The 23,277-nt window shown below is 37.0% G+C and overlaps 1 protein-coding gene across 1 annotated transcript in view; it reads right to left on the minus strand.

The window, feature by feature from the left end:
- LOC133052734 (sodium/hydrogen exchanger 2-like) overlaps positions 1-9,547 on the minus strand; it is a 52,777-nt gene extending 43,230 nt beyond the window's left edge. Inside the window, exons 1-3 of the mRNA XM_061137601.1 lie at positions 9,292-9,547; positions 5,701-6,164; positions 4,929-5,179 (exon numbers count right to left, since the gene is read on the minus strand). Of these exons, the coding sequence (XP_060993584.1) occupies positions 4,929-5,179; positions 5,701-6,164; positions 9,292-9,547 (971 nt within the window). The remainder of the gene's footprint in view (positions 1-4,928; positions 5,180-5,700; positions 6,165-9,291) is intronic.
- Positions 9,548-23,277: the final 13,730 nt, after the last annotated feature.

Raw genomic sequence — 23,277 nt, forward strand, 5'->3', positions numbered from 1 at the left:
TTCTCACTTCCTTGATCCATTTCTCTATAGGTGAAGTTGTTTATGAGTCATAAAAACATGATCAATACAAGTAACTTTCTTTTACAGAAGTGATGTCTCATGATGTCTCATCTAAAATTTCCCTAGTCATTTATGCATTCATGTGTGTATTCATTCAAAAATAAACAATTGAGTCCCTACTGTGTGCAAGTCTCTCTACAGATCTTGTTTCTTATATCATTCTCAGCACAAAAGCACTGGTTCTTTCCTGAGAACATTTTTGGCATTGAAATTTCAAAACTGAGTAAGCTGGATAGGCCAGAGAAGTTTTACTAAAGACAGCTAACAGAACCTATTCTATTTCAGTCTTGGAAATTTTGAATTAAAACAGTGGAACTGGTAAGCAGAAACATTTTCATGATTCCCAATTCAATTGTTTGCTCTAATATCAGTGGTTAAATGTACAAGTATACTCTCTGTTGCTCCAAGTGACAAAGGTGTATAGGCTTGATACATTTCAAAAGAAATAGAAAGAAAATGACATTTTAAAGAAATTCTATGGTTCTATTAATATTTTATATCTTTAAAGAATATTCTCAGACTAATAGTATCAACCACAAAAATATAACATGGACTGTAGCTATAATATTTTATTTTATTTATGTACATATTTTGAGCTAGGATTTCACTTTAAATCTAGGTTTAGTATTTAAAGTGTCCAACTAGGCTAGAAAGTAATTAGAAGGTACTTATATGGAATCTATAGATAATGAAGACCACAGTTGAAAAAATACATCAGTTGTGTCAGTTGGTTAGGGAAAAAAAAAAAACAAAAAAAAACTCTTTCCAAAAGTGAAAGAGAACTATGCTCCACAGGCATAGAGTTTTAGCATTTGAGCAAACAAAAAGAAATTTCTATTAGATTCCAACAGTTTTGAAAGTGAAGGGAAGTTATAATACAATATATAAGCTTCATTATATAGGGCACTTTTGTGTGGAATTGATTACACTTTCTTTGATAGAGCATTATTATATTGTGAAAACAATAAGTTATGGAATTACCAACTGGTACAGCTCAAACTCTATAGAACTGGAGCCTTAAGCTAGAACATTCCTAAGTTCTAACACCTTAGCTTTATAGTTCATATCAAATGCATGAAAATAACTTTAATGTATTTTTATTATCATAAAAATAGTATTTGTCATTATGTAAAAACTTATTTCTAAATCTTCATGTTCTATAGTGTCTCTTTCTAAAAAATTTAGAAAGCTGTTTTTTTCATGACAGGGTGAAGAAAGCAGTATATAAAAAGAATGCCCCCCCCCCCAAACAAAAAAGAACACCCTTTGAGTATTTTAGCTATAACTATTAATTTTTATTAGAATGTAAAATAACTTTGTAGAAGCTACTGAATAGAAATCACAAACAAGCTAATTGCACAAATAATTTTGTGTAGAGAACATAAATCTATATTTGAATATGCTTTACCATCTGGGCCACCAGGGAAGCTATACAATATAAGGGTGAAAGATGAGAAATTAATTGGTCTGCTATTTTCTACACTATAACCTTGTTATAATACTGTCTACTATTTGTGACCCCATGAACTATAAAATCCATAGAATTATCCAGGCCAGAACATTGGAGTGGGTAGCCATTCTCTTCTCCAGGGGATCTTCCTAACCCAGGGATTGAACCTAGGTCTCCCACATTGCAGGTGGATTCTTTGCCATTGGAACCACCAGGAAAACAATACTATATACAGGGCCAACAAATGGTGCACTTTGTTAATTATATATAGAAATTATTTGTCTCCTCTGCCAAACAGTGATGTCAATCTGACATCTAAAACAATGCCAATATAGTTTGGAGATTAATTTAAAAATAACAATACCTACTATTTTCTGAGATTCTCAAAAACAATATTAGGCAGTCATAGCTCTCTGACCCAACCAAAGTTAATTAAAAAACACTGTTCTCCACCTATGCTGATAGGCAACAATAGCAAACAATTTTTTGAATGAAATACAGAACAATTTGAAGCTCAGAGAAGCAAACTCACATTTGCCAAGTTTTTAAAAATGTAACAAAATACAATGGTGATAAAAAATCATATTATCAAGTGTCTAATACAAATCTAGACTTGAATATTCATCTCAAAGCATCACTAACAACTGTTAACTTATAATACAAATATATATACATGTATTTAATTTTCTATATTTAATAAAATTAAATTATATTTAATTTTCTATAAATGTATATATATAGATATAATAAAGTTTAATATTTTATAAGTAAATTGGCACTTTTATAAATAAATAAATTTGGTAATTTATAAAATAAATTTATATAGCAATTGGTACTTCTGTTGAGCAGATTTTCTTTTATGAAAAAATTCTAAAGTAAGAGGCCACATAATATAACAAAACCTATTTTAAGATACCAGTAAATGTGTACTTATTGACTTCAAAAACAATGAATTATTGAAAAGGAACAAAAATGAGTCCTATAATGGATGCAATATACCACTGTTAAAAGCACCCATCATTAAGACTGGATGCTTTATGCTTTAAGGCTAAGAATAGTCTTCAACCTCACAATTCTAATAGATTTTAATTACTTTTCTCACAGTAAAATTGCTTCCTCATTTCCATTTCAACAACAACAAAAAAAATCGATGATATTGACCATTCTAAGAATCAGTAATCCTTCAGACAGAACTTGATTTATACACAGCTCATTTATGAAAATAAAATGACTAATGATTGACAGAGTGTTAAGTGTTTTGTGCTACATTTTCATATTGGATAATGCCACAAAATGAAAGGAATGGAAAATCTTCCCAAAGTGACATTGTGACTATGATTATACTTTTGTTTCATGCTTAACACAGTGATTCAATCAATAAATAACTACATAATGTCTAAAATTTGTTTTTTATATATTTAAATAGTCATTCAGTTAATATGCTATTTCCTTTTATTACAATCATTCTGTAATGTAGATATTATCATCTACTTTTAACAGATAAAGAAACTGAAACTCAGAAGGTTTTGGAGGAGGTTTTCTATTTCCATCACAAAAAATAATTTTTCAAATGTATTTAATATTTAAAATCTATGATTTGACAGTTGAATTATCAGTTTGTTCATTTTATTACAAGTTCAAATATCATCATTATTTGGTCACTTATGTGACCTAAATTTTGGAGTTCCATTTCTTAATCCAGTGTTTTCAGCCTAATTAATTTTCCAATTAATACAATATCTTAGGAAAACATTTTCTCAAATACTTTAAATCATACTTGTGCTCTTCTTTTCCAACTACATTCAAAACAATTTCACTTTAAGTAAGCCAAGGTTTTGCATATAACACAAAGTTTATAAAGATATATATATTTAAAGGATATTTACACAAGTACCTTTTAAAATAACAAAAATGCATATAAAGCGTTAGCTTAAGATGGTCTGAATTAATCATTTAATTATTTTGTTAAACTACCTCTGTAAAAATAAAGGAAGGTCTTTTTTCCAGTACCCTTAGCAGTCAAAAGAAACAAGATTTTCAGATATAACCCTGAAAGATTCTCATATTCTTAATCCAAAATAAAATATATTAGCGTTATAAGAAAGTTAAGAATCAGGAGAGTTTCAGAGGAAACAAGTAATTCTGACAACATTGTTTTCCCTGTTTCTTTCTTTCAGTACTCAACACAGTTATGGCAATACTCACCACATTGTCAAGTTCTTTAAAAGTGCAGGGTGCTCAAAAGAAGGAAGTCACTTAAATGAAACTATATTAAAACTTTGAAAAATGTCTTAGATTAAAAGAATTTAAACTGCCCTATCCAATTGCTTTTTTGACTTTTTTCTACATGTCTTTCATTAATAGTAATACAAACAAAGACAATTTAAAACACAAACTACAAAAAAAGCAAAGACAATTTAAAACAAACTACATCTCTCAACAAATTAAAATGCAATCACCCAGACAGATGTTAGATAGAATCCTTGCTTTCAACCTAGAACATTTTATTTAAAACAGACTAACTTCAAACGCCATTTTATGACATTTCTTATGTACAATAAGTCCTTTGAGAACCAAGAGTAACCTAAAGTCAAATGGCATTAGTTCTAAAGAACTTAATTTTAAAAACCATCACAATATTGTAAAGTAATTAGCCTCCAATTAAAATAAATAAATAATCTGTGTTTAAAAATAATTTTTTTTTTCTCTTTGAGCTTTCAGAAAACATGTGTCATTTGGAAAAATTAATTCATTCCATTTATTGTAAAAACATAGAATGGAGTAGTCTATCTAAACCCTATCACAAAAGCATTTAGGTGTTAATACTTACTATTTGGGCATTTAGCCTTATAAGCTAGATATGAAGTACTGTCATCATTGGTTAAATGTCAGTGATAGAGAGAAAAATATAGCATATGCCATATGATTTACAAAACAAGTCATAAAGTTGGTTGTTATTGCAGAAAATCCATCTATATAAGAGCTAATGCCAAGCTTATTTATATAGTGTGCTATCTAATTAATTACCACTGGAATGTTACTGGGTCCAGATACATTAATCCATTAGGAGAATGATTCTCCCCTGTAAAAAGAGGAGTGCTCTAGGCAGCCTCATGCCAAATTCTCAGCATTTTTGTTATGCAATGAGAGTCATACTGACCCCCAATCCCAACACAAACAAGGTAGTTGAGATGTAGCCATTTAATCTCTACAGGGAGTCCATGAGCTTGACAATGATAACACTTGCAGTCCTATGACTAAGTGACTATTAGAGGTAACAGGAAAACCTTTAAGAACATAAATGGAGGGTCACCTTCCATATTTAGGAAATGCAATTTCCTAGATTTCTAGTGGAAAATAAGAATCAATTCCTAAGAGAAATTCAATAGATAGATCAAAGATGTGTCCAGATACTTACGCCACAATACCTGAGAGATGGAACATTTCAGCTGTCAGGTAGGAGAGATAACTGTATAAGAAGACAAAGAGAGGTTCGATGACCCGGATGGTCTTGGTAAAGCGTGTGGTAAAGGCAGCAATCATGCCAAACAAGAGCCCAATGAAAATGCCTCCTATTCCAACCAAAAAAAACTTGCCTATCCCAGCCAAAATGTCCAATGGTTTGATAGATGGCATTTCAGAGAAAGATTTGAACAGCTTATAGAGCACCTGTATTAAAAATAGGAAAAAAAAAAAGATTAGAGTGAATTTACCAATCAGGAAAGTCTCAAGTTATGCCCTATATATCCTTCTAAATTGAAGTTTCTCAACTTTGAAGTTCTTCAACTCCCCATTTCCTTCCCAATATGAGTTCCTAGAAAGCTTCCTTATATCAAAAGATATTTCTGCAGGTCAGTATTAAATTATGCGTGATTCTGTTTGAAAATTATCTGATGGGCTGTGAATATATCCGTCATGGCTAAAATATTCTTGTAACATGACTAGGAAGACTGTGACCTCTAGAAGGCATACCCTAATTTTCTCTTAACAAACTGATAAAGGTTAGCATTTTTATTTTTGAAAATATATTAATGGTGAGCAAATCATATTCTCTAAATTCATAACCTTATTCCTTGGACTAAATTGTTCAATCATGGTCTAAACCAGAATTAAATTATTATTTAAATTTCAAGGGTGAGCATAAGGGAACCTAATTAATTACCATGACAAGTCATTCCTGGGATACTTACAACAGTAACAGCATCATTAAGGAGGGATTCTCCAAACACCAAAATGTGAAGCTTTTCATTCACATGAATTTCTTCAAATACAGAGAGTACAGCCACAGGATCTACCGCAGCAATCAAACTACCAAACCAAAGGTTATGGAGCAATGACACATCTTCAAGGTTGAAGAGCTTCACCTGACATATGCCATAGAGGGAAAGGCCTATTCCAAATGCATTCCAAATTGTTCCAACTACAGCATACAACAGAATGGTTCCTATGTTTTCAAAAAATGGCCGACTGGGCATAAAATATCCTGCATCAAGGACTATTGGTGGAAGTAAATACAAGAAAAATATATCACTGTTCATGACTGGTGGGGATTTGTCATTTAAACTGTAAATTAGTCCTCCCATGATGAGACCTACAAATATCAAAAGGCAGCTTTCAGGTACAACTGAGGGTATCTTATTATAGAGGTGAAATCCTAGAAAAGAGAAAAAAAGATAGACTAATAAATGTCTTTATTATCAATCATCTCTTTATGTCAGCCTTCTTATCAAGTCTCATGATTTCAGGAAGATAGTTTCTCAGTCATTTTACATTTTAATAATGATTTAATAAAGATGCAGAGGCACTAGTGGAGACACTTTCCTTTACAATGGAAAATATTTACTAATAGAATTAAAATATTCACAATTAACAGCAAGTTTATTCATATGCCCACTGAATCATTTTCAAATATGAGTATGTATTTTAAAATAGAAACAACACATTATCAGCTTGCAATGTTCTTCTGCTCTTCTCATGATCATAGTAAAAGACATCAGAAACTTAAAAATATAGAAATGACAACCATAATTCAAATGCCTGCTTTGAATAATAAGAGTTGAAAAGGGCTTTAGTAATCATAACTGATTCTTCATTGATAAGGAATCATAATTATTTATAAGGAAACTGAGGCCAAAGAAGTGAAGCTACTTTTCATGGCTGAACAGTAAGTATGTGGTGGAACTGGGATGACAACCCAGACAGGTATCTTGACTTTTAGCTCAATGTTCATTTAATTATCCCAAACTTTCACTTAGTATGATTGACAGATATGGGCTTACATTAATGCATACTACTGAATTATCAAAATACAACCCCAATTATAAAGTTTGTTCTTCATAGAATGATAGGACTCTTTCTTCCCATGAGGGAAATACAGCCATCTCTAGCCACCTACATGGCAGCAGTTCTCTGTTTTATCCTGTATTCTTTTTCCTCTGCACACATTATATTCCACATCATCATGCTCTAGCTTACATGAAGCCTACAGAAAATGACTCTATCATCAATCCTCTCTATTATAGAAGGGATCTTAATGATCATCTGAGCTAATCCATTCCTTCCTGTCTAATCCAGTCCTCACCAATACACTGCTGAGATCCCTTTCTAATATATTTGTTAGTTAATTTGATTACAATTTTCTCAAGGATTGAGGGTAGTTTTTACAATAATCCCCTAGCACATTGCTAGCACATAGAAATAGCTCAACAGATACTTATCAAATAAATAATAAACACATTTTAGAAAAGAAAGCCAGTTGGTTCCTATGCCAGACTTTTCAAAGTCTTTTTCAAAAGTGTTTTCACATAAATGCTTCTATTTGATTCTCTCATCAAAGCAACAGCAAAGTGTTAGTCACTCAGTCGTGTCCAACTCTTTTAGACCTCATGGACTGTAGTCCATCAGGCTCCTCTGTCCATGGAATTCTCCAGGCAAGAATATTGGAGTGGATTGCCATTCCCTTCTCCAGGGGATCTTTCTGACCCAGGGATCTAACCCAGATCTCCTGCATTGCAGGCAGACTCTTTATCATCTGAGCCACCAGGGAAGCCCATCATACCAGCATAGCAATGTAAATGCTGTTATTTTCATATTAGAAATGATAAATATGAAACAAAGAAGTACTTTACTTATCTAACACATATATATTGATTGTCTATGTGCCAGGCACTGGCTCCTAATTTGAGCAAATATTAAATAGTTCATAGTAATCTTATCTTTCCACTAAACCATGATGTGTCCTTCTTTATCCTCTACAGAATCACTTATTTTCTCTAGTTATTGAAATAATTTGAAAACTTCTCATTGGGAAGGATGGGGCCTTATTCATCACTGTAGCCCCTGGCCCCAGTATAATTCTTCACACATAAAATGTGTTTAAAAAAATGTGTTGAATGATTGCTAACAAGTAAGACTTTCTTACTTTTTATTTTATTTTATATATTTTTTTTATTTTTGGTTAGCTTTTTAAATTTACATCCTCTTGCAAGGTCACAGAAAATAATTATCTGTCAGTGATGGTTCAATAAATTCCTACTTTAACAAATGGGAATGGAAGACTACTGGGAAGTTCCTTTGCCCTACAATCTTGAAATTAGCATTTAATTAGACTATTTAATACAATCAACATATCTAATAATATAAAAATAATTTAAAAGAATCTGCACCCTACTAACTTTAATTATTAACCTTAATAATGTAAAAGAATACACAAATGCTCTTTATTATCACCCAAGACAGTATGTACTTCTAATCAAGGAGGCATGAAATGAGCATTCTAGTTTCAGTTTGTTGAACTTCACAAAGCATCTTCTCTTCCTGGGCCTCAGATTTCCTATCTACAAAATAAAGGAGTTGGATAGGAATGATTTCTAAGGGTTTTTCCAGCTCTGACAACCTATCATGCTATGAATCATGGATTTTTTGTGTCATCATTAAATAATATATTTCATGAGTGGTAAAGCTTTAGTATATAAAGTCACTTAAATAAAACTTTGAAATGCTGAACATGATTTATTTTAGAAGAAATTCATTTTAAAATAAAATTCTATAGACTTTGATGTTTTGCCCACATTGCTTATGTTCTGAACCTACGAAAATGATAACTTGATCATAAATACTTTTAACACCATCAAGGCAAAGGTCTGATAAATTATTAAAGAACATAAAAGGAAAAATGAAATAAACCCCTTTAAGAGAATCATAATGCTAGAAATTCAGGGTGTTCATAAAGTTGAAGTAGTTAAAACATAACAGTTCTTTTCTTGCTGGATTTGATCTTAGTTTGTGTTTTCTCTTAAATTCTGAGTAATGGCATAAAGGCTTATCTTTTAAAAAAAGAAAACGGACTTGTCCCACTTTGTTACTACCTGACAACGATAGCAAGCATCCTGTGAGGAAAAAAGGCTGTCTAAAGACTCAGATCAGTTAGAATAATTCTATACTCTGTTCACCCTTTTAAAATTATGCTTTGTCTGCTCAACCCTTGAACAACTGGGACCCTTTGCAGTCTAAGTCCCTTTGCTGGGCCTATTCCTGCCTCCTCACTGGGAGACCACCAACATTTGAACATGATCACTGCAAGAAGGTTTGAGAGATGAAGATAAAGATCACTTTGGCAGAACACAGGAAGCAGATATACCAGTTTGCCTTTCTCTGGTCTATTAGGAAAAGGGTCCCTTTCTTAACATCTGGAAAAGCCCTGAGATCCCCCTGCCCACTCCCTGCCCCACTGTCCCTATTAGGCAACTCCCTGGGAAAGCCTCAGGAAATTCCTCACTTACCTATCTTTGCCAGGGAGGCTAACATAATCCAGAGTGTGATCTCAAAAGGAGTCTGCACATGCTGGTAATCCAGAGAGAAGAGGAGTGTGTGAGCAGACATCACTGAAGCATTATCCTGAATTCTTTTGGATCCCCAGCTGCCATTTTCTGCCCTCAGGTTCCAATAATGCAGCATGCTATTCCCAGAGGTTCCCAGAAGCTGGGAACAGAGCTGACCCAGCAGCAGAGGCAACAGGAGCCCCAGCCTGTGAGCCATCACCAGCTCTTCCAGATGTGCTTGCTTAAGTATTTGATCTCCTCTCCAACGGCAGCTGCTCACAAATGTGGTTTGCTGTCCTTGACCCTTAGTCTCCCTGGCTAGTATTTAATGATCAGTGAAAATTTCAGCAGCTCCCTGGAGTCCCAGAAGAGAAATGCTGGGCTGTGATGCCCTGGAATGAAATTAGAGCCTGAGCCAGCAAAGGGAGGAAACTGGAACAAATTCATTGATTGACATAGAAAAGTCCTAACTTCCAGGGGAAGAAAACTACTGGAACTGGATTCTGGCCACTTAGGAATCTATTTTCTTACTATAAGATAACTCTAATTCATAAAGGATATGGAAAACTGTTCAAGAAGAATTCCTGAATCTCCAAAGACTATCAAGGACTGTGCATAAGAGAACCTTAACTAGGATGCCAAATTCAAGCTGCCTCTTGGGCAAAATTCTAAACTTAGAGCTCCTTGTTTCCACAGAGAGAGGTGAAGGGGTTGACAAACTTAAATCATCTGCTCCTAAAAATTCCAGGAGAAAAACTTTTCTTTAGTGTGAGTAAGGGCCCTAGTACTTAAGAGCAGGATATAAGTACTATTTTTTAACCATAATTCCTATCTTCAATGGGATATCTTTCAATAGAACTTCTAGAAGAAGGACAAGAACTTTCTGCTCCCACTTCTACTCCATGTAAATTATGCCTATTTTACTTGTTAATCAATTTTCTCAGGTTTCACCATGAAAAACATGTACTGGTTCCTTATAACCTCAGTGAGATTTCACCAGAGAGACTGACTTACCAAATAGTTACATTTCTCTTTGTATCATTGTGCCCTTTTCATTTTTATTATCCTCCAATTTAGCATGATTTTAAACCTGATGTCTTCCTTTTTGTTGTTTTCCTTTGTCAAACTCTTTACATAGATGTGGTATATAGATTACCAAATGAAATGGCATCACAAGTTTAATGCTGACTACATGTTTACCTGTGGCAACTGAGAAAATATGCAATTAAAAGTGGAAAGTGATGAAAGTTTTCCCTTATTAAAGTATGAGAAAGTCATTTTCTGTCTTACATAAGTAAACATGGTTTTTATGCTAACTGAACAGCTCATTTGTGGACTATTGAACACATGGCCATTGAATACAGAGGGTATCTTCTACAGAGGACAGCCTTCTTCCTAACACTCAGAACCCTTCCTGATTTCCCCTTTACTCAGGAACTGGATCTTCCTGACTGTTGAATTCTGACCCTCAAGTATTCATTCTAGCCACTCCCCCAGCTCCTAGTAGATAGAAATGAGGGTTCTGGATTGGGAGATCCCTTCCAATGCTGTGTTAGCAAGCAGGGCCTCTTCTCCCCTCTTCTGAGGCACTAAGGGTGGAAGAGGTTACTACTCTAACCTGGCTTGACATCTCTTCAATCGTCCTGTTGCTCACCCCACCCATCCTACATTTGTTCGTTTGTTCTTCTAACAGAATTTATTCCTATAATGAGGCTGTGTATTTTGCTATCTATGGTTTGTATTGTTTCTTGAAAGTTTTTTAACAAGATGCAAAAACTAAAATAAATAAATAAATAATAAAGAAACATGCAGATTGACCAGAAGTAAATAATGGCCATATTAAAAGTAAAGATTAAATGCCTCCTGTTCCTGGACATCAATGCTGGTATTTCTTTGATGATAAGATTCCCTTCCCAGGTGCCAAAGCCATAGTGACTCACTGCGTATGTACTGATCTGTGTTTTTTGAAACCTTAGAGGAATGCATTCCTGGCATGTTTAACGTTCTTTGTTCTGAAGATATATAAGATTGTACTGAAAACCATGCTTCTCCAGAGCATTTCCCCAGAGTTATCTGAAAGGCTATCTTCTGAGCTAGAGTTCTCAGTTTGGCTCAACTAAAATTATTTTCTATTTCTATTATGGATTGCTTGTTGATTATTTTCATCAACAAATGTATTGTGTTATTAGTTTCAGAGAAAGAATAGAGCCAGTCTAAAAAAAAGGAAAGGGCTTCACCAGTGGCTTAGTGGTAAAGAATCTGCCTGCAATTCAGGAGCCACAGAAGATGCGGGTTCCATCCCTGGGTGGGAAAGATCCCCTAGAGGGGGGCGTGGCAACCCATTCCACCATTCTTGCCTGGAGAATCCTACAAACAGAGGAGCCTGATGGGCTACAGTCCATAGAGTCACAAAGAGTCAGACACTACTGAAGCAACTGAGAATGCACGCATGGACAACAGAAGGAAAAGGTTTATGCGATACCTGTTTGAGTTCTTTCCCTGAGTTTTCAGTGCTAAGCATCCACAGCACACTGTCCATATAGTTAACCGTTACTATGAATAATATACATATGAATCCTGTGGCATGTTGACAAAAATGATAAATTTTCTCTGATTACTATTGTATTTTTGAAATACATCTTTGTATTTGTCCCATAATATCATAAAATCATTTATAAGTATTATCTCTTTCCTATAAATATTTTGTATTTTCGCCCTCTGAAATTAAATAGACCAGAATAGATCACTATTTTCTCAGGGTAAAAACATTGCTTTGTACATACTGCTAATAGAAAGACATATGTTTACATAGCAATGTTTGCAATAAGTATGCAATTAAAAAAATCATGGAGGATGTTAATGAGCCTATTTTAGAGTGATGTACACTTTGAGCATTATGGAAAATATAGATATTTATGATACCAAAGAAAAGTATTTTTTTTTGTTTTTTTGTGTGCTCAGAATACAGCAAAATTATACAGTAAAAGTGGGTAAATGATTTCCTGGTAAATTCTTGTTTTAATAATAGTCACACTTGCCTTTCTGATAGAAAGCAAAAATTACATATACATAGGCACACATAGAAACAGAGGAAGGAAGGAAGGGAAGGAGGAAAGAAGAAATGAAGGCTGAGATAAGTAAATAAATATTTCACAAGACAGGATGTGGGACTACTACCATAGTTAACTATTCATGGAGAACACAGGTAATTAAAGTATGGGAGCCCGAGGCTATTAGATAAATCAATGACCCATTTTTCCTTAGTTGCCTAACACCATTTAAGCTAACAACTAATGATAAATCAATGACCCATTTTTCAACAAAAAAGGAATAATTTGAAGACACAAACTCACCAATATATATGATTTTAATATGTCAATGAGCAGTCTTCTTGAAAATAAATCTATTTTTTTAAGTGGGGCATAAATTAAAATCTTGAAAATGTAATTTCCCTGTAAATTTCTCCATCTGCAATTTTATTTATCATCATCCTATACACAGCATTTAGCTATTTACTTTATTTTCAGATCAAAGATTGCAAATTTGATGCTAACCATTATAGGTGTCTCAGTGGTAAAGAATCTACTTGTCAATGCATGAGAAGCAGGAAACATGGGTTTGATCCCTGGGTCAGGAAGATCTCCTGAAGTAAGAAATGGCAACCTGCTGCAGTATTCTTTCCTGGAGAATTCGGTGGACAGAGGAGTCTGGCAGACTATAGTCCATGGGATCACAAAGAATCAGATATGACTGAGCACACACTCACACACTATTCTTAGTAATTATTTTCCAGGTTTCCACTAGACCAAGTTCTGGAGTAATCTTATGGACATGAGTTTGAGCAAGCCCCAGGAGATGGTGAAGGACAGAGAAGCCTGGTGTGCTGCAGTCCATGGGGTCATAAAGAGTTGGACAAGACTGAGCTACTGAACAACAATAACAACTCAATATTGGTGTCTGAAATTATCAAGTCTAGCCTTTTATAGAAGAGACACATAATGTGATTTTAGGATCTATGGAAGTTTATTCCCAGAAAAGCACCTCTCCATTCTTTTCTCTTTTTATTGAAGTATAATTTATATTTAATAAAATGTACAGTTCTTAAACGTTCAACTTGATGTTTTGACAAAATTTATATTTAATAAAATGCACAGTTTTTAAATGTTCAGCTTCATGCTTTGGCAATTTACATACACCTTTATAACTACCACCCAAAGAAGATATTGAATCTTTTTCTCATGCTACTTCTCAGCTTATCCTCATCTTAACACACAAACAAGCACCGTTCTTTTCTCAATATAGATTAGTTTTTGTCTATTCTTGAACTGTATATGAATTAAATCAAACAGTATGTACTGTCTTGTGTCTGGCTTCTTTCAATCAGCATGGTAATTAGTCATGTTGTTATGCACATCAGTACTTTAGTACTTTTTAATGCCAAGTGGTGTTTCACTGTAAAATATATCACAATTTATCTATTCTTATGTTGATGGACATTTGGGTTGTTACTAGTTTTGGTTATTGTGGAAAAGGTTGCTATGAATATTGGTGAACAAGTTTTGGTTGATGCATGTTTTTTTTTCTTTTTTTCATTTTGAGGGGATAATTGTCTATGCATGTAATTGATAGATATTTCCTTCCTTTTAAAAATACAAGACAAATATTTAATTCTGTAGTCCATTGCTATTAAGACTTATATAGTGTAAATCTGTCGGAGAAGGCAATGGCACCCCACTCCAGTACTCTTGCCTGGAAAATCCCATGGATGGAGGAGCCTGGTAGGCTGCACTCCATGGGGTCCCTAAGAGTCGGACACGACTGAGCGACTTCACTTTCATTTTTCACTTTCATGCTTTGGAGAAGGAAATGGCAACCCACTCCAGTAATTTTACCTGGAGAATCCCAGGGATGGGGGAGCCTGGTGGGCTGCCGTCTATGGAGTCACACAGAGTCGGACACGACTGAAGTGACTTAGCAGTAGCAGCAGCAGTATAAATCTGTAAAGAAGGTAATTGTTAACTTAAATTCATGGTATTGGATAAATTATTGAACTCAGAGGATTTGGTAAATATAAAAGATCAACAAACTATGAATTAGGAGACTGGAGTCTCGTCTCACCATTAGGTCCTAGTTTGATGCCCTTAGTCAGTTTACTTAACCTTTGTGAACTTCTATTTACTCCTTTTCAAAAATAATGTTTAGAGTTCAAAATCATTTGTGTCTTGTATGTACTTTTTATACTATGTGGGTATAGAACTCCATGCTGTAGACATAAGGGATAACACTAATACCCTGCAATCAAGAAACTTATGATTTAGAGAGGAAAATAGGCACATAAACAGCTAAGGTCATTAGAATATAATAAGTGAGGTTCATTCAACAATACATATACAACCAATAGCTGTCTATCGAGTGTTCATTATGCATTTGCTGCTAGGTACTGGGCATATGATGCTAAATACTTTCAATATAGGTTTGGCCTTTGTGGTACAGACTAATGAGAGACACAAATTAAAAATCCAATCCTAATGCAATACAATTAGATCCTGGGGGAGTACAAAACACATGAGAGCACAGAGTCAAGGTTCTTAATCCAGACTAAAGAAAGAAAGACTGAAAAAATGTCCTGGGGAAAAAAATCTTAACTGAGACTCAAAGGAGGAAAAGTTGGAGATAGCTCAAAAAAAAAAAAAAAAAAAAAAAGGATAAGATTCACTGCCAAAGCAAAATAGAGACATAAGCAACCAGAGAAAGATCATGGCAAATTCCGGGAATGGAAAAAAAAAAAAAAGTGAATGCATCTTAAATAAGAGGTACTGTGGAATGAAAATATCTCCTGCCCTATTAATAAATAAGAAATGTCACAGCCATCAGCAATTTCCAGCCTCCAAATGTGAATGAGGCTCCCCAAACTGCTATCCAGGGGATGCTGCTACCCCCTGACAGTGGTTGCTCAGGAGCTGGGGGAATGCAAGAGGTGAACAAGGAAACAGGACTGGCCCCAGGTAGCTGAAGTGCATATGAAAGGAATGAATTTTGATGAGCCGAGAGGCTTACATTTCCCCATACATAGCATGCTAAATTCCTTAACTTGATACCTGATCTTGATGCTCAGGCTACCTACTCCCTTTGTTGGAAACTTGTTTATAGTCTGACTTCCCCTCCTACCTCCTTGGAGCAGTTTTCTCAGAGCTACTGAGATGCTGTCTTCAGGCTCGGAGTCCTAAGCATTCCCATCAAATAAAATAACTCTTTACTTTCAGGTTGTGACTATAATTTTTTAGTCGACAGTATGAATAAAGACTGCAGAAGGGCATGGCAACCCACTTGAGTATTCTTGCCTGGAAAATTCCATGGACAGAAGAGCCTGGTGTGCCATGGGTTCTCTTAGAGTTGGACATGACTGAAGCGACTTAGCACACCACATGAATAAAGACATTGGGACCTATTGAGAAATGGCAACAACTTGAAATAGACATGACAAGGAAAACATAAAGTTGACAGATTAGAAAGATTAACAACAACAAGAAGCTACTACTACCCCTAGGCTGAAGAGAGAAGATGGAAACTTATCAGTGTGGCCAGAATGATCTGGCAGAAGCTAAAACATTAGCAGTCATGTTCACTTGTTGCAGAAACCAGTACTCGAGAAACCAAGTACCACACTCAGAGAGTTGGAGAACTCAGCTTTTTTATGCCAGGGGCCCCAGAGGAGTTAACACTCCAAGATCTGAGCCCTAAACACAGGGGTCACAGAGTTTTTATACATGGAAAGGCATGATTAAGCAGGTTTGCAGGGGCTGGGCAATTGCGAAGAGCAGGACAAGGGTGAGTGAGATAAGCTCCAGTTCCTAGTATTGTGAGTCCCCACTTTCTGAGACTACATGACTTATGTGATCCAGACTTTGCAAGGAACAAGCTGACTTACAGAGGCTGAAGGAGCAGGAGGTTATGTAAAATTTTAACTTTTCCTCTTCACACTGAGTCATGAACAGTTGCTATCGGAAACCTCCAAAAGGGAAATAAAGAAAGAGGAATACTCTGTACCTTCTCTTCTCTCTCTTCAAACACCCATCAGAACCTACAATTAATACGAGTCCACCAGGAAGCCTGCATACACAGGAGTCTCAGAAACACAACCTAGAGGAGTTTTCCCACTGAAAACAATGTCGAGGAATGAACCTGAGAGAATACAGGTCCAATTCTGACGTACAGTTCTAACTCAGTTCAGTTGCTCAGTCATGTTCCGCTCTTTGTCTACCCCATGGACTGGAGCAAGCCAGGCTTCCCTGTCTATCACCAACTCCCAGAGCTTGCTCAAACTCATGTCCATCCAGTTGGTAATGTCATCCAACCATCTCATCCTCTGCCATCCCCTTCTCCTCCTGCTTTCAGTCTTTCCCAGGTCAGGGCCTTTTACAGTGAGTCAGTTCATCATATCAAGTGGCCAAAGTATTGGAGTTTCAGCTTCAGCATCAGTCCTTCCAATGAATATTCAAGACTGATTTCCTTTATGATCACCTGGTTTGATCTCTTTGCAATCTAATGGACTCTCAAGAGTCTTCTCCAACACCACAGTTCAAAAGCATCAATTCTTTGGTGCTCAGCTTTCTTTATAGTCCAACTCTCACATCCATACAAGACTACTGGAAAAACCATAGCTTTGACTAGATGGACCTTTGTTGGCAAAGTAACACCTCTGCTTTTTAATATGCTGTCTAAGTTGGTCATAGTTTTTCTTCCAAGGAGCAAACGTCTTTTAATTACATGGCTGCAGTCACCATCTGCAGCCCAAGAAAATAAAGTCTGTCACTGTTTCCACTGTTTCCCCATTTGTTATGAAGTAATGGGACTGGATGCTAAGATCTTAATTTTTGAAGTTGAGTTTTAAGCCAACTTTTTCACTCTCCTCTTTCACTTTCATCAAGAGGCTCTTTAGTTCCCCTTCACTTTTTGCCATAAGGGTGGTTTCATCTGCATATCTGAGGTTATTGATATTTCTCCTGGCAATCTTGACTCCAGCTTGTGTTTCTTCCAGCCCAACATTTCACATGATGTTCTCTGCATATAAGTTAAATAAACACAGTCACAATATACAGCTTTGATGTATTTCTTTCCCAATTTGGAACCAGTTCTAACTACCATCTACTAATACTATCCCAGGTGCATGAAAGAAAAGAAAAAAAAAGGAGAAACAGGAAGAAAAAACATCCAAAAAAGAGTGAACATGCAAGTAAGTACTAAGAGTTTTCAATGTCTTCATTTCTTTGAATAGGAGACGCCTGAGTATACCCACGTGCTAAGTTGCTTCAGTCGTGCCCAACTCTTTGTGACCCTATGGACCATAACCAACCATGCTCCTCTGTCCATGGGATTCTTCAGGAAAGAATACTGAAGTGCATTGCCATTTCTTTCTCCAGGGGATCTTCCTGACCCAGGGATCAAACCCGTGTCTTTTAAGTCTCCTGCATTGGGTGGTGTGTTCTTTACCATTAGTACCACTTGGGAAGTCTGAGTACCCACACAAGGACTGAAATATTTTTATTTCTGCACCCAGTCAGTTAAGAATATGACACACCCCACCAAAATGTGTGGCTCAGCTCAGCAGTGACTTGCAAACAAGGGAATGGAGATGGACATAATTAGGTATTTCAGAGATTATATGTAGTTTTGTGCAGAGAAGAAACCAGTTCTGACTGGCTGTTGGAAATTGTTCCTTTGATTTGCTTTTCATTGTTTTTGTTATCATAATCATACAAAATGGCATGCTTCAAAGGACCCTGCCCCTCTGCCTGACTATAAATTAAACTGCCTTTGTTCAGCTCATAGAGAGATAATCTGACCTTACCCACCTGTGAATAGAAGAGATTAATGCACTCATTCCAAAGACTGGCCATTCCTTTGGAGATATTTCTCAAGACTGAATACCCTTTCACTTTACTTCCCCACTGCCTCTGCCTCTATATTCTGCTTTTTGACAGAATATTTCTTTCACTTTTTGTTTCTTTCACTCTGACTCTACAAAAGAATGTGGCATCCAGACCCCAACAAATGGTTATTTTGAGGTAACAGTAATAGTTTGTCTTAGCCAGCCAGAAGTGTTGCTGCTTGTGACTAGCCAGCCCTAATCAAGGAATATTGGGGCACAACCCTAGCAGCTGCCAGGACCACTTGTCCTGAGGTTCTTTCCTTCAAAATTAACTGAAGCAACACTGGCTGACCCAGGGCTCAGCAGTTGAGACAAGGAACTGACACACTTCTATGAGTGGATAGCCTCGATTTCATTTATACAAGTCTACCCAATTGGATATCCAGTCCAGGCTATTCACTTGTTTTATGTGACCTTCAGTGTTATGAGCTGACAGATTCGATTTTGGAGGGTAAGTCACTCAGTTGTGCACATCAGGAACATTGTCACCACCACCACCACCACCCCACTCACCCCGCCCCGCTCAATTTGGGCTTTTCTTTTAAGAGAAAAGCCAATTTGTTTAGGGTACCCTGTTGAAGAGGGGAAGTGTTGCTGAACCCTACCGTGAACCAGTTCATTGGGGAATGAGTTCTTGTGGGGCAAGCCCACCTTAGTTGGAATTAGCTCATTTGTCGGGTAAATTCATTTACCTGATTTGGGAACTGATTCAGTTGGAACTGGTTTATTGGGAAGCTACTTCTTGTTGGAGTGGGTAGTCTAGTTGGAATTAGTTCATTTGTTTTGTAGGGCAAATTTATTTACCTTATTTGAGAATTAATTTGTCTGTCCATTGATGCTGAAATTTGTGCTGCCTGTGTTAGAATTTCCCTATGTCTTTTCTTTTGTGTTTTGGTATTATCAAACTTATAGTGGGGAATATTTCATCTATCCCAGAGGAAAGAACTTTGGGGCACATACTAGAGATGTTAAAATCAGAAGAGCGGGGGGGGGGGGTCCTAAGATGGTGGAGGAATAGGATGAGGAGACAAATTTCTCCCCCACAAATTCATCAAAAGATCATTTGAATGCTGAGCAACTTCCACAAAACAACTTCTGAACACTGGCAGAGGACACCAGACACCCAGAAAGGCAGCCCATTCTCTTCAAAAGGAGGTAGGACAAAATATAAAAGACAAAAAGAGAGGCAAAAGAGTGAGGGATGGAGACCCATCCTGAGGAGGGAGTCATGAAAGAGAAATTTCCAAACACCAGGAAACCCTCTCACCAGGGGGGTCTGTGGGAAGTTTTGGAATCTCAGAGGGCAACATAACCAGGAAAAAAAAAAACACAGAATACATGCCTAACCACAACTTCCAGTGGAGAAGTAGCCCAGATGCTTATGGCCACCACCAGCGAGGGGGGCCAGACAGGGAGGTGTGGGTTGCATGCTTAGGGTAATGACCAGGCCTGAATGCCCTGAGGACAATCTGAGGGAGCTAAAGTGAGATAGCAACCCAAACTGTGGGATAGCCAGAGGGGGGGAAAGAGAGAGAGAGAGAGAGAGAACTTTCCCTCGAAAAGCTCTAAACTAAGGCACAGTCTGACCCGCTCACATAACAAAGGATTGAGCGAATGCCAAAGTACAGCTAGCTGGCTCCAAACTGGCCACTCCCCCTGCCAGAGGCAGAGAGGCAGGCGTGCAACAGCCACAGCTAGAAGGCAAGTGGCAATCTTGACCCTAGAGAGGGCATCTTCTACCAAATTGTGAGCAAGCTCCGAGTTGCTAACCAAGTCTTCCTAGGATCCTGGATGGTTGACATCTGCCAGGAGGGTCACAGCCTGAGATCAGCTCCCCAAAGGAGACACACCTGAGATGGTGCTCTCATGGCAGACCTGAGAAAGCGAGCAACTGGACAGGGGAGGTGATTATGAGGCACAGCACACCTGGGATAGTGAACTCGCCAAGTCTCTGGTTGCCTGAGCTGCTCAGATCTGGGAAGGGCACAAAACGCAAGCCCAACTGAGTCTGTGCTTTTGTGGAATAACCAAGAACCTGAACCTGAGCAGCTTAGACTTGGGAAGTGCACTAAATGTAGGGCCCACTTTGGACAGTTGGACAGTACCTCTGCTGAGCAATGTAGACCAGGAAAGCACATGCCACCGTGAGCTGGGGCAAATCCAGTGTGGTCAATACACTGCAAGCATTCTGTACACTCACCAGTGATATTTGTTTGCAGTGTTCCTGCCTCCCCACAACACAACTGAACAAGTGAGCCTAAATAAGTGACCACCTTCGTCCCCTTCTGTCAGGGTGGAAATTAGACAACGAAGAGACTGGCAAACACAGGAAGCCAAAATAAACAAAGAAAAGGGAACCACTCTGGAAGTGAAAGGTGCAACAGATTAAAACCCTACAGTTAACATTGACTAAGTATTGGAAGAGAACTATAGACCTTGAGAAGAAATATAAGCTGGAACAAGGAACTTCCAGAAACTGGCAGCTCCAGAAAAATTCCTAGATATATTTTTACTATTATCATTTTTAATTTTTTTAAAATTTTAAGTTCTTTACTACTCCTTTAATTTTCATTTTATAACCTTGCAAAAAAAGAGACCCTATTTTTAATGCAAATATCATATATATGTATATATATATATATTAATATTTCTGTGATTGATTTTGTTTTGTATTTTTAATATTGTATTTTTGAGAGTCTAAGCTCTAGATTTTTAATATTTCATTTTTTGGTATTTGTTATCAATTTTGTACCTTTAAGAATCTAATCTTCAGTATCCATTTTTACTTATTGGTGTGACTACTGACTTGATTGCTCTCTCCCCTTTTGACTCTCCCTTTTCTCCCCCAGGTCACCTCTATCAACTCCCTCACCCTTCCTTTTCTACTTAACTCTATGAATCTCTCTGTGTGTTCCAGGTTGTGGAGAACACTTAGGGAACTGATTACTGGCTAGATTTGTCTCTCCCCTATTGACTCCCCCTCTTCTCTTCCTGGTCACGTCTATTTCCCTCCTCCCTCTGCTCTATTCTAAGTAACTCCATGAACCTCTCTGTGTGTTCCAGACTGTGGAGAGCACATAGGAAATTGATTACTGGCTACACTGCTCTCTCTGCTTTTCAATCCCCTTCTTCTCCTCCTGGTCACCTCTATTTCCCTCCTCCCTGTTTTCTTCTCCATGCAAATCTGTGAAACTCCTTGGGTATCCCTCGCTGTGGAGAAGCTTTTCCCCATTAACCTAGATTTTTTTTTTTTTTTTTATCATCTGTGCTGTATGGGTGGAGAAGTCTTGAGCCTAACATAAGAATAAGACTGAAAGCCAGAAGCAAGAGGGTTAATCCAAAGCTTGAGAACACCAGAAAACCCCTGAATCCTGAGAACATTAACTGACAAGATATCATACAAAAGCCTCCAAACCTACAATGAAACCAAGCTCCACCCAAGAGCAAACAAGTTCCAGAGCAGGACATATCACTCTAATTCTCCAGCAATGCAGGAACAGAGCCCTGAGCATTAAAATACAGGCTTCAAAAAGTCACACCAATCCCATAGCAAACAAACACTCACTACTGGACACTTCATTGCACTCCAGAGAGTAGAGATCCAGCTTCACACACAGCAACACAGGCACAAGCCTTTCTAATGAGGAAACCTTGACAAGCCACTAGTCCAAACTCACCGACAGGGAGCAACCTCTACAATAAAGAGGAACCAAAAAATTCCAGCCTAAGAAAGGCCACCCCAAACACAGCAGTTTAAGCAAACTGAAAAGGCAGAGAAATATTCAGCAGGTAAAGGAGCATGAAAAAAAGAGAAGCAAAAAGCAAAGGAGAAAGTGAAAGATATACCCATTTGAAGGCAGATTTCCAAAGAGAAGCAAGGAGAGATAAGAAAGCCTTCCTCAAAGATAAGTGCAAAGAAATAGAGGGGGAAAAATAGAATGGGAAAGACTAGAGATCTCTTCAAGAAAATTAGAAATACCAAGTGAACATTTCATGCAAAGATGGGCTCAATAAAGGACAGAAATGGTATGGACCTAACAGAAGCAAAAGATATTAAGAAGAGGTGGCAAGAATACACAGAAGAATTGCACAAAAAAGAACTTCATGATCCAGATTATCACGATGGTGAGATCACTCACCTAAAGAGAGACAGCCTGGAATGTGAAGTGGGCCTTAGGAAGCATTACTACGAGCAAAGCTAGTGGAGGTGATGGAAATCCAGTTGAACTAGTTCAAATCCTAAAAGATGATGCTGTGAAAGTGCTGAACTCAATATGCCAGCAAATTTGGAAAACTCAGCCTTGGCCACAGAACTGGAAAAGGTCAGTTTTCATTCCAATCCCAAAGTAAGGCAATGCTAAAGAATGCTCAAACCACCGCACAATTGCACTCATTTCAAACGCTAGTAAAATAATGCTCAAAATTCTCCAAGCCAGGCTTCAGCAATACGTGAACCATGAACTTTCAGATGTTCAAGCTGATTTTAGAAAAGGCAGAGAAACCAGAGATCAAATTGCCAACATCTGCTGGATCATCAAAAAAGTAAGAGAGTTCCAGAACAACATCTATATCTGCTTTATTGATGATGCCAAAGCCTTTGACTGTGTGGATTACAATAAATTGTGTAAAATTCTTTAAGACATAGGAATACCAGACCACCTAACCTACCCATTGAGAAAACTGTATGCAGGTCAGGAAGCAACAGTTAAAACATGGAAATGGAACAATAGACTAGTTCCAAATAGGAAAAGGAGCACATCAAGGCTGTATATTGTCACCCTGCTTATTTAACTTATATGCAGAGTATATCATGAGAAATCCTGGACTGGATGAAGCAGAAGCTATAATCAAGATTGCCAGGAGAAATATCAATAATCTCAGATATGCAGATAACACCACCCTTATGGCAGAAAGTGAAGAGGAACTAAAAATCCTCTTGACGAAAGTGAAAGAGGAGAGTGAAAAATTTGGCATAAAGCTTAACATTCAGAAAACCAAGATCATGGCATCTGGTCCCA

This window comes from Dama dama, chromosome X (genome assembly GCF_033118175.1).
Source record: "Dama dama isolate Ldn47 chromosome X, ASM3311817v1, whole genome shotgun sequence".
In the NCBI taxonomy this organism is placed as follows: Eukaryota; Metazoa; Chordata; class Mammalia; order Artiodactyla; family Cervidae; genus Dama; species Dama dama.